At 46.1% G+C, this 12,571-nt stretch overlaps 1 protein-coding gene across 3 annotated transcripts in view; it reads right to left on the reverse strand.

Annotated features, from left to right (window-relative positions):
* TET2 (tet methylcytosine dioxygenase 2) overlaps positions 1-12,571 on the reverse strand; it is a 188,574-nt gene that overhangs the window by 18,679 nt on the left and 157,324 nt on the right. For all 3 annotated transcript variants that reach the window (XM_075608838.1, XM_075608846.1, XM_075608854.1), the window contains 2 exons: positions 12,126-12,276; positions 2,374-2,463 (listed from right to left, as the gene is read on the reverse strand). In XM_075608838.1, coding sequence (XP_075464953.1) covers positions 2,374-2,463; positions 12,126-12,276 — 241 coding nt within the window. The remainder of the gene's footprint in view (positions 1-2,373; positions 2,464-12,125; positions 12,277-12,571) is intronic.

Raw genomic sequence — 12,571 nt, forward strand, 5'->3', positions numbered from 1 at the left:
CAATCCACGGAGTATTGATGCAGAGCAATGGGAGGAGATAACGAGGTCTTAATTAATGAAGATATTGTTATTATTATTTTGACGTTCCTACTCTTTGCATCAATACATTTTTTTCAGGCCTGTGAAGGGGTAAAGATACAGCATGTGTCTAACTGCCCCGCACCAAATGTAACGATTACAGATCTCTCACATTGGAACGACCCTGAAAGGTTGGATAGCTTGTAACATATCAGCTACTTCAGTGGTTCCCAAACTTTTTGGGTTCAAGGCTCCCCAAGGCGATCAGGATTTTTCCGCGGCGCCCAAAGTAAAAACAAAGGTGTATATACATACCTAACACACTCTCTCTCTCTCACACACTCTCTCTCTCTCTCTCTCTCTCACACACACACACACTCACACACACACACACACACACACACACACACTCTCTCAGACAGTCTCTCACTCGCAGACACTCTCACACTCTCTGACACACACTCTCACACTCTCTGACACACACTCTCACACTTTCTGACACACACTCTCTCCCTCTCAGACACTCTCGCTCTCTCAGACACTCTCCCTCTCTCAGACACTCTCCCTCTCTCAGACACTCTCCCTCTCTCAGACACTCTCCCTCTCTCAGACACTCTCCCTCTCTCAGACACTCTCACTCTCTCAGACACTCTCACTCTCTCAGACACTCTCACTCTCTCAGACACTCTCACTCTCTCAGACACTCTCACTCTCTCAGACACTCTGACTCTCTCAGACACTCTCTCAATCTCTCAGACACTCTCAATCTCTCAGACACTCTCAATCTCTCAGACACTCTCTCAATCTCTCAGACACTCTCTCAATCTCTCAGACTCTCACTCTCTCAGACAGACACACTCACTCTCACTCTCTCAGACACACTCTCTCACTCTCTCAGGCACACTCTCTCTCACTCTCTCAGACACACTCTCTCTCACTCTCTCAGACACACTCTCTCTCACTCTTTCAGACACACTGTCTCTCACTCTCTCAGACACACTCTATCAGGGAGGGAGGGAGAGGAAAGGCAGGAAATCCGTGCAGGCAGCTCCCTGCACACTGTCACTGGACAGGCAAATGTACAAATCTCCCCCTCCTCCCCCACCACCCGGGGCAGAAGGGGACGGGACACCGCGCAGCCACAGAAGCCAGGAGCGGGAAGGCAGACACACACACTCACCGTGTGCTCTGCACAAAGCGGAAGCCCCGCCCCCGGCTTCCTCTGTCTGACCTGCAGCCAATCCCCTGCGGCCCGGCCGGCATGAAGCAGTGATGGTGGGGAGGGATAATCGGAGTAATGGTGGGGAGGATAATCGCGGCGCCCCTCTAGGCAAGCCACGGCGCACCAGGGCGCCGCGGCGCACAGATTGGGAACCACTGAGCTACTTGTTAGTATACCACCTACTCTCCTTTTCCCTGTTTTGTTACTACATGGACAAAGATGATAACAGACAGAGAAAGAAACCATGTATATTGTGCTAGGTGCACGTTTTGATAAATATACTCATTTTATGGGGGTCATTTATTAATCTGAGTGATAGTGCCAGTCGGGCTGCTGTTGCTCAGAAACTCCTATTGACTACAAAGGGCATTTCTGTGCTACAGTGCATCGGCTGGCACTATCACAACTTAATGAATAACCCCCTATTTCTCATATTTAGCCTCACTAGAACAGACAACCAACCTACTAACATGTTGGTTATTATAACAATACATGATTGTTACAGAGTAGTATAGCTGACAAGTTTAATCATGTAGAATATATGGAGATAGGGAAGCCCTTCATTGAAATGCTTTGGATAGCTCAGCACTGAATCTTTTTATTAACGTAGAAAAAATTATAATAAAATATATATGATATTTGTATGTAAAACAAATATATTAAATATATAAACAAGTTATTGTGAGTAAAAAAAAGTAACAAACATCCTCCACCGTACAGTAAATAAAAATACCACTTGTTTATACATTTGCATGCCTCAGACAAGTCTGCAACCCAGTCTCTCGATGATCTCTTAGCATACAATGTTTCCATTGCTGCCGGGGATTCTGGGTAATGACATGCAAATGAGCACGCAGTGTGTGTTCAAAACACATTAAACAACAAAAAAGATATATACATATATAAATTAAGAAAGTAAATGCACACACACAAACACGCATGGACCTAAAATGTAAGATTTACACCTTCTAATGTATAAAGCTTATTTTAGTACATAATTGTAGCGGCTTTTGGTATTTTTTTCTTTGGTAGAATTAGTTTTGCTGAAAAATTCTGAAACGGTTTGCAAAGCCGGGGATGTTTCATAAGTCACACAATCCGATCACTTTGTTGTATCCACATCCACACCCTACCTGATTATTATAGGCATCAGGTGCGAGTTTCTTGTAGATTGGGCCCATCAGTGTTGACAAGTGCTGTAGACTGGCTTCCAACTTTTCTTCCTTTGTGAGTTGGTAGGAAAAAAAAGTATATATTGAGAAATATTTCTCTCTTCTCCCCAAAAAGATTTTTGCCTAATCTCTGGAGTACTGGCTTCAAACAGCAGTGCATGATACACCCACCTCTTTGTATTAACATCTCAAGAGTGTTTAAAACAATACAGATAATCCTCGTTATCCAACGTTTCACTTTACAGCGAATGGTATATCCAACGCTTTACAATGCAACCCTAAGGGCCATTTTTTGACGCCGGAATGCGTTATCCAACGCCTGAATGCGTTATCTAACGCTCACCGCCACTGATTAACATGGGATTCACTTTACAACGTTTTCACTATCCAACGCTACTTCCAGAACGGATTCCGTTGGATAACAGAGGACTGTCGGTATCGGTAAAATACCAACAAGCCCTCACAGAAAGCAGCAATCCCCATCAGATTTGACTCCTATTCATTTTCAGTATATTGAACAGGGGAGCTACGGATTGGGACATTTGGTAAGGGCCATCTTGCCGTAACCAAGTCTCTGCAGGCGTTTGGCCACCAATGGACCATACGACGCTGGACACTTATCCGCTGGCCGCTTTGCCAGTAAGGTAAGTTAAGGGTTTTTAGCAGATAGGGTAGTGAATTAAGGATGGGGGTTAAGGTTTTAAGGGTAGGGCATCAGGGTTGGGGGTTAAGGTTTTTAGGGTAAGGGCTTTGAGCAAAGGGTTTTAGGGTAAGGGGTTAAAATTAGGGGTATTTAGGGTAAGGGGCTTACTTTAACAGTGAAGTGGCCGGCGGAGAGATGTCCCGGCAGCAAGGTCAGATTTGGTCGCGGCAAAAATGTCCTAGACCGCCTGAGCAAAACTTCACTACTTTAACAGAATGGGACCTTTGGCCATGACCTAATCACCACCGGCACTCCGCCACCAGGACTACTCACTGCAGGTCACCTTTACCACCAGTCACCTCGCTGCCATCTGCCATCTTTAAATGTCCCTGGATCTACCCAGCCGCAGGGCACCTAACGCCACTCCAACTGCATTTGTGAGTGCCGCCACCAGGACACTCAGCATGGCCGCCAGCAGCCAGGACACCCAGCGGCGCAGGAGATCCGAGGATATTTAAAAATGGCGGCAAGGTGAACCTGCGGCGAGTAGTTCTAGCGGCAAAGTGTCGGTGGCAATTTGGTTGCCACCGACACTTTGCCGCTAGAACTATAGCCATGGCCAAGAACTAATAGCCATGGCCAAACGACCTGGACCACTACTTTAAGGACTGGGAATCCCCTAGTACCTTATATACAATTTTGTCTCTCCATATAAAAGAAAGATTCAACCAAAGTCATAGTTGATGTATTGAAGCAAGGATATTGTGGCTTTGTATTGGTTATTTACATAGTTACATAGTAGATGAGGTTGAAAAAAGACATACTGTTGGTCCATCAAGTTCAACCTATGCTAAATTTAGACAACAGATACTTTATCTTTTATCCTACTTACTTATTATGATCCAGAGGAAGGCAAACAAAAAACCCCATTAAGGGGAAAAATAAATTTCTTCCTGACACCAAATACTGGCAATCAGATTACCTCCTGGATCAACATTCTTCCCATGTATACTTATTTGGTATATCCCAGTATACCTTTCCTATCTAAAAAGATGTCCAACCTTCTTTTGAAGATATCTATTGTATCAGCCATCACAGTCTCCATGGGTAATGAATGCCACATTTTAACTTCCCTTACTGTAAATAACCCTTTCCTTTGTTGCTGGTGGAATCTCCTTTCCTCCAACCTTAAGGCAGGATTGCACAAACTGGAGGGCGCAAGATCATCTGCGGGGGGTGTGGGGTTTAAAGAGGCCCACGGGCTTCCCGAAGGCACTGAAATTAAATGCAGGGGACGCAGCGAAGGCCTCTGTAAACTTCACTTAGCTTGGTTCAGAGGTCTTCTAGTGACGCGTCGCCGCGGGGTCATGTGACGTCATAATGCCCAGAACCAAGGTAAGGGGCGCAAGGAGAGGGGGACAGCCGGCAGGGGGGCGCAGGACAAAAAGATTACGCTCCCCTGCCTTAAGGGATGACCCCGTGTCGTTTGCACTACCCTTAGGATGAATAGTTATTTTGAAAGCTCCTTGTATTGTCCATGAATATATTTGTATATAGTTATCATATCCCCCCTTAGACGCCTCTTTTCTAATGTAAACAAATCTAATTTAGCTAGCCTCTCCTCATAAATCAGATTATCCATTCCCTTTATTAATTTGGCTGCTCTTCTGTGCACTTTTTCTAGGTCTATAATGTCTTTTCTATGGAGTGGTACCCAAAACGGTATGCTATATGCAAGGTGTGGTCTTAGTAATGCTCTATAGAGGGGCATAATTATGCTTACTTCCCTTACATCCATTCCCCGTTTAATGCAAGATAAGATCTTGTTTGCCTTTGCAGCTACTGCATGACTTTGGGCACTATTTTTAAACCTGCTGTCCACAAGCACTCCTAAATCCTTTTCATCAAGGATTGTCCTAATTTATCACCATTTAATTTGGAAATTGCCTGTTTATTCTTGCTTCCCAAATGCATAGAATTATATTTATCTGTATTAAACCTCATCTGCAATTTACCTGCCCAAGTTTCCAGTCTCTACTACCGTACACAATTTAGCATCATCAGCAAAGATGGAGACTTTGCTCTCGGTGCCAACCTCAAGGTCATTAATAAACAAGTTAAAAAGCAAGAGTCCCAGTAACGATTCTTGAGGTACTCCAGGTTCAATGTTGTTATTGAACACTAAAGTACTTTATGGCCCTAAAAAACTATATTGTCCCACTTTTTATAATTGTGTACTAATTTTGTTATTGAATATTGTTTTTACTATGTTAATAATTGGTTAAATAAAGATACATGTAATATAAGGATGAACTCAAGACGAAAATGAGATAATAGGATTTTTTAAATTCTCTCCCTTGTAGAATCCCCCTTTAAAAAAATAGAAATAATCTAGTATTGATTATACATTTTGAAATGTATTGAATCTAACTCTTAATTTTATTAATGAAAGTACATAGTTGAAGATTAGTATTACAGTATATGAATGTATTTATATTGCACATATTTAATATAGTGTTTAAATAATTTTGAATAGATATAGGTTCATTTGATTTTTATCTCTATAGATTATAATATCCTCCATTTCTTAAATAGTTATTGATATTAATTAATTCAGAATATGCAATGTTATTATTGCACATACAACTATATGATAGATGAGTATATATTTATATATCTATGGAGCTTTTTCACATAATTAGTAGTAGGGCATTATAATTTGTCCTTAGGATATTACATGTGTGTTTATATCTAATATATATGATTGTATTATTTGGAATCGTATTGTAAGAGGGTATATAGGAGAGGAGAGGGGACACAGCCACCAACCGATGACGAAGCTATCACTATTAAAACGCGTAGGGTTAATTGGAGGAAGTGGTCCTAAGAACGTGGTGACGTTAGAGAGACATCCGATGGGTGCTAAAGCGGAAGCTAGCGGAAAAGCAAGATGTACACGTGGGCGCCAGGGGTGGCCTGCTTGCCGGCTGTGAAACGGGACCCAGATATTTCTAAGACCCCCCAGTCCAAAAAAACTTTTTCCATCCAATGGAGGGGCAGCATTGACCGCGCCACAAATGGTTCTCTCTGCACCGCGTCTATTGGTGTGATTGAATAGTACATCTTTTATGTGAGTATTGTGTGCGACTATCTATTTTAAATATTCTTATACTAATTTGTGGTTGTGCTTGTCCATTCTTTTCTTCCAAAGAAGAAATGAGAAGCTGGAAGACATCTTCAAACACAACAGGAACTTATTTATATGAGGAAGTAAGGAGAAAGACAGAGGTTAAAGGCCTACATTCATTCAAGGTCGATGTTGGGAAAAAATTGGCTTGATATCTACCTGTGTTTAGTGCCAATTTTCTTTATTGACCTATTCATTAAAGCCATATTACTAGCATCAAAGGAGCGATATTAACCTTGGTGATATGAGAGCGCTTGCTGTAACACAGCCTATGCAAGTGATAATGCAAATGAGCAATTAATGGCTAATTACACGTACTTATTACTTTAATGACCCCCTAGAACTACTCAAATTTGCTAATTCTGTGGGCTGATGGCCAACCATTAAAAATAATACATGTAGGAAAACCAAAACAAAAAACCCTGTACCTCAAAGGCCGCTAATCCACAGAGTACCTCGACCACCAAGTCTCAATGTGGATTGAAACCCATGATCCTCTCTTGCTAGAATAATCCTCAATGGAAATTGTTGAAATCTTGATAACTTTTCTTCTTAACCTTCTTTCTTCATATAGGACACCCTCCCGTGTCCACTCTTTGTTGTTGACTGAGGTGTTCTGCAAGGGCATGGCCCTTATAAAGGGCTTGTTGTTGTCACATAACATTTTTGAGAGTCAAGTGGGAAATCAACCAATCAGATTGGTTGATATACCTAGTGTTACCTGCTCTTACCAATGACGTAAGACTTTGACATGGAAAAAAGTCCCACCATCGATAAGAGCGGTTAACGCCTGGCAAATCAACGAGTCTGATTGATTTACAACGTGAACCACAAAAACAAGTTGTGTGACAACCAATATATATAGGCGGCGCACCCCACCCCCCCCCCCCCACACTACATAACACTTCAGTTGGCAGTGGAGAGGATGTGGGAGCAAGGGCGTGCTATATGAAGAAAGAAGATAAAGAAGAAACATTTTAAAGATTTCAACTATTTTCTTTTAGGATTATTCTACAAGCAGGAGAGAACCATGGGCTTCAATCAATGTTGAGGATGGATTGTCGAGGGACTTGGATAGCTTTGGATGTCTTTGAATGCTGTAGGCTACGAGGCCCTGGATTAGCCATATTGCAGGCATCAGGCTTTTTTAATCCGTTGGGCATTGACCCACTGGATTTCAATACTGGATTATTTCCAGAGGGTCACTGAGCATGAAGCCTGTAAACGAGCACATGAATGGGTTAGGTGGTCTTTTTCCATCAACCCTTGAGTGAGCTTCCTCCTCCTCGAGAGGTCTTAAAATGCTTCACTGGCACTCTAGGGATTAATAACCTCTTGATGTATATAGAAATGTGGGTTTGACTAAGGTTCTTTAGTTTTATATTTTACTAGCTGATATACCCGGCGCTGCCCGGGATCAAATGTTCTGGCTCCCCCTCTCTCCCTTCCACTGTCTCCCCCCTCTCTTTCTCCCTCGTTCCAAGCAATACGCCCCCCCCCCCTTCACAGCTCCGTTACCCCCCCTGTTCACAGCTCTGGTCCCCCCCCCCAGTTCACATCTCTGATTTACCCCCCCCCCTGTTGCCAACTGTGATTCCCCCTGTGTATTCAGTCAGTGTGTGTGTGTGTGTCAGTCAGTGTGTGTGTGTGTCAGTCAGCGTGTGTGTGTGTGTGTCAGTCAGTGTGTGTGTGTGTGTCAGTGTGTGTGTGTCGTTCAGTCAGTGTGTGTTGGTCAGTCAGTCAGTGTGTGTGTCGGTCAGTCAGTGTGTGTGTGTCAGCAGTGACTGACTGACTGACTGGGTGGGTGACTTACTGGGTGGGTGCGTGACTGACTGGGTGGGTGCGTGACTGACTGGGTGACTGACTTGCATGGGTGTGTCGGTGACTGAGTGGGTGTGTCAGTTGGGTGTGTCAGTGACTGAGTGGTGGGTGGGTTTTTTGTGTCGGTGACTGAGTGAGTGGGTGGGTTGGGTGTGTCGGTGACTGAGTGGGTGGGTGGGTTGAGTGTGTCGGTGACTGAGTGGGTGGGTGGGTTGGATGTGTCGGTGACTGGGTGGGCGGGTGAGTTTGGTGACTGGGTGGGTGAGTCGGTAACTGGGTGGGTGAGTCGGTAACGGGGTGGGTGAGTCGGTGACGGGGTGGGTGAGTCGGTGACGGGGTGGGTGAGTCGGTGACGGGGTGGGTGAGTCGGTGACGGGGTGGGTGAGTCGGTGACTGGGTGGGTGAGTCGGTGACTGGGTGAGTGAGTCGGTGACTGAGTGGGTTGGTGGGTGGGTGAGTCGGTGACTGAGTGGGTGGGTGGGTCGGTGACTGAGTGGCTGGGTGGGTTGGTGGGTTGGTGACTGGGTGGGTGGGTTGGTGACTGGGTGGGTTGGTGAGTGGGTGGGTGAGTGGGTGGGTGGGTGACTGAGTTTGGTGACTTTTGGTGACTGAGTTTGGTGATTTGGTGACTGAGTTTTTTGGTGACTGAGTTTGGTGACTGGGTTGTAGACTGAGTTTGGTGACTTGGGTTGGTGACTGACTGGGTGGGTTGGTGACTTGAGTGGGTGGGTGGTTTAGTGGGTGGATGGTTTGGTGGGTGGGTGACTGAGTGGGTGGGTGGGTGACTGAGTGGGTGGGTTGGTGACCGAGTGTGTTGGTGACTGGGTGTTTGGGTGGGTGACTGGGTGTTTGGGTGGGTGACTGGGTGTTTGGGTCGGTGGGTGACTGAGTGGGTGGGTTGGTTGGTTGGTTGGTGACTGCATGGGTGACTGAGTGGGTGGGTTGGTGACTGAGTGGGTGACTGAGTGGGTGGGTGACTGAGTGGGTGGGTTGGTGACTGAGTGGGTGACTGGGTGGGTGGGTGACTGGGTGGAACCGTGACTTGGTAGGTGAGTGAGTGGGTGACTTTGACTGAGTGGGTTGGTGACTGAGTGTGTGACTTTGACTGAGTGTGTGACTGACTGACTGGGTGACTGACTGGGTGGGAGACTTACCTTGACCGGGTGGGTGGTGGTTCCTGGCGGCAGACGGTTCCCCTCCTTGCCCTGATATCTCCGTGGCATCTGCCTGGGGTAGGAGGTGGGCTCGGGAAGTTGGCGGGGGGTAAGAGTGGCAGGCTGGGGCAGGAGGGCCGCACCGCGCTTCCCCTCTGTTCCTCTTTGGGAGTGAGGGGGGAGGAGCGTGGAGTTGGCGGCTGGTTTAGGAGGGCCGCGCCGCGCTTCCCCTCTGTTCCTCTTTGGGAGTGAGGGGGGAGGAGCGTGGAGTTGCCGGCTGGTTTAGGAGGGCCGCGCTTCCCCTCCGTTCCTCATTGGGAGCGAGGGGGGAGGAGCCTGGAGTTGGCAGCTGGGGTAGGAGGGCCGCGCCGCGCTTCCCCCTCTGTCCGGGAGCCGGTGCAGGGTGGCACATGAGGGTGAGTGTGATGGGGCGGATGGGGATGCTGCTGATGGCCGGGGCTCGGGTGAGCCTGGTGGATTCCCTGGGGGGAGCCGGCGGGGAGGTCAGCTGGGAGGGTGATGGGGGGGGAGCCGGCGGGGAGGTGAGCTGGGTGAAGAGGACAGTGTGTGTGTCAGTTGGGTGAGACCGAGGGGGAAGGTGAGCTGCGGGTGAAGAAAAGAGAGTGGCAGTTGGGTGACGTCATAGAGCCACCAATCTGATTGGCCAAAGGCTGAGGACCGCATCTAGCACCAACCTCACAAATTTCAATTTTATTATATATAGATTTAGGCCTGTATAACGACCAACAGCTGTTTTCAGTCATCTTTGGCTAACAGGGCTGTAGGTTACCTAGATGGTGGGAGTAGGGGGGGTGGGTCAAGCTAGTGGGGGTGGATGATGGGCAGGTTTTCCGCCTCCCAGTGGGAGGAGGGGTAACCCCTTCTTAGGCCTTGGCCATGTTTACTGCTTTCTGGCGGAAGCGTGCTGACGCGCGCTCCCGCTCAGCACTGAGCCCCTACAGCCGCAATTAGAGCGGCTTTAGTAGGGGCTCACCTGCGCTTCCGTGCGCTTGCGGAAGCGCAGGTCTTAGGGGAATTTAAAATTCCCCCGCTTGCCGGCACGACAGGCCGGTCACGTGAGCGGTTCGCCCAATGAGGGCGAACCAGCTCCGTGACGTCACTGGCCCGCCCCCGGCCAGTGACGCGCCCGCCCCCTGACGGCGCGTGCGGTAAGCAACCGCAAGGCCAGGGAAAGCACCCGCTTTCCCTGAGCCTCAGCGCGCCTCAGCGAGCAAGCAGGGAGCATGGACTCAGCCTTAGCCATAAGAATTAGTAAGGAATTGCCAAGATTCTTTGGTATGCAAGGAGAAGGTAGTTAGGGTGTTTATGTGATGCTTCAACCACTTTGATGCCTGACGGTTTTCCTTGCGATGTATTGGAAGTCATGGTCAATTTATTGACCAAGACAATTATTTTAGCCCCTTTGATACCTTCCAGTCATTGGTTAATGAGTCTGCAATAGGATAATATAACGATTTCCTGTACATAACTCTATGGTGCCCATGTATTGTACAACTATAGCCCTTTTCCTGCATTACCGCCACAAAGCCATATGCAAATGAGCATTATGCATGGCTAGCATATATAATTATTAGTCAATGCAGATTTTTTTAAAAATCTTTATGTAATGCAGAATATTATGGTCGATTTCACAAACTTTAGTGAATTTAGACCATAGTGAGAATAGTTCATCCAACTAACAATGACATCAGTCAGTTCGGTTACACCAATTAGTTGTGCTAAAACACTGAGCCGTTCTTCCTGAGGCCTGTCACTACGATAGTGGATGATAGCAGCACAGCAGACATAACAAGATGCTATGCCAAGGCTATAATATTCTGAAATATTCAGATTACCCACTGCAGGGAACTAGCAGGTCTAATTGTCATCAAACATCACAAAAGGAGAAGGAATAATGGGGCTAATGACCATACATAGGATAAGATAGCACCTACTGCTTCAGGTGACACTGATTAACAGTCTTCAGAAGCAGTCTGTCTTGCAGACAAGTTAAAGAGGGTTTGATGGGGAATTAGCGCCCAATCATTATGTCTATTTTATTTGTGAACCACAATTAAAAGGAGAGCCCTAGAATGAACGTTTTTGATGCCTATGTGTATGCACATATATCTGGATACATACACCTTCATTACTGAAATGAATAGGTATGCTGGGGGGGCTATTTATTAAAGTCTTCCTGGCACAAAAATGGGGAATAAAATAGAACCTGATTTATTAAACAAAAAAACTATCCACTGGTTTTCCCCTTTGATAAAGTCTGGTGCTATTTTTGCTCCAGTTTTTCAGGCAGGATCATGTTAGTGCTAGAACTTGGTTTGCTGCCAGCCTCACACGTGTCATTGATGGGGCTATGTTTCAGAATTCAAATATGGGCATTTGTTTTCCGAAGGGCAAAGGTGACATAGTTACTTTGTGATTTGGACTGGGCCCCCTATACTTCTGCGATAGCCACTTTGTATAAAGGATAAAATACGCCTTGCCATGTGAAATTACCAAATGGGAAAGAAAAGGATCAAATACAAATAGTCAATCCCACCCTAAAAATAAGATTATCACAACAGTATTTGCAGCTGTTTCGATCAACACAAAAAAATGATAATTAGAGAAAACGTACTTTTCTGATTTTGCGTATAAAGGCACATAGTTTTTACGTATTCCCCGAGAATAAACCTACAAAAGGCATCTCCCTGTTTTTATTTTTAAACTTCCAAGCCTTTCCCAGGGTAGGGAATACAGCACAGACCTCCTTAGCCCCTTTACCACCAGAGGGGCCAGCAACGCCTAGCAAAGCAAAGGGGTTAAAATCCGGCAGTCAAAAGCCAATTCCTTAAAAAAAAACGAAAGCATTGCTAAGTGTTATCTCTTAGTCAATCCAAGGTGCACCAACCTCTTTTGGATCATCACAAAGTAGCTTAAATTTTCTTGGGATCTTGCTTCTAGCGAACTTGCACCCGTTGTAATACATACTCCATGAGCACCCAAAGGAAAAGGAGGCACCACAGGTTTCGGGGTCCAGCCCCTGGCATGCACAGGTGCGCCTGAGAAGACAACAGTATATTCTGGTTATGTTGTGTCATATCTTTCCACATGAAAGCATCACTAAGAAGTTCAGAATGTGCCAAACCCATCACAGAACCTACAGTCAACGTGCCATTTAAAAAGCATTGTTACCTATGCAGTTCCTGACGGAGTAACACAGCAACGATCCCCCAGGAAACAGAAATGAAGTAACAGCACAAATTGCTTACTTCTCATTGTTTCTTTATACAGGCAGTCCTCGTTTTACAACGCGTCGCTTTACAGCGAATGGCTTATCCAACGCTGTGCCATGCG

The sequence above is a fragment of the Ascaphus truei genome, chromosome 1 (genome assembly GCF_040206685.1).
Source record: "Ascaphus truei isolate aAscTru1 chromosome 1, aAscTru1.hap1, whole genome shotgun sequence".
Lineage (NCBI taxonomy): Eukaryota > Metazoa > Chordata > Amphibia > Anura > Ascaphidae > Ascaphus > Ascaphus truei.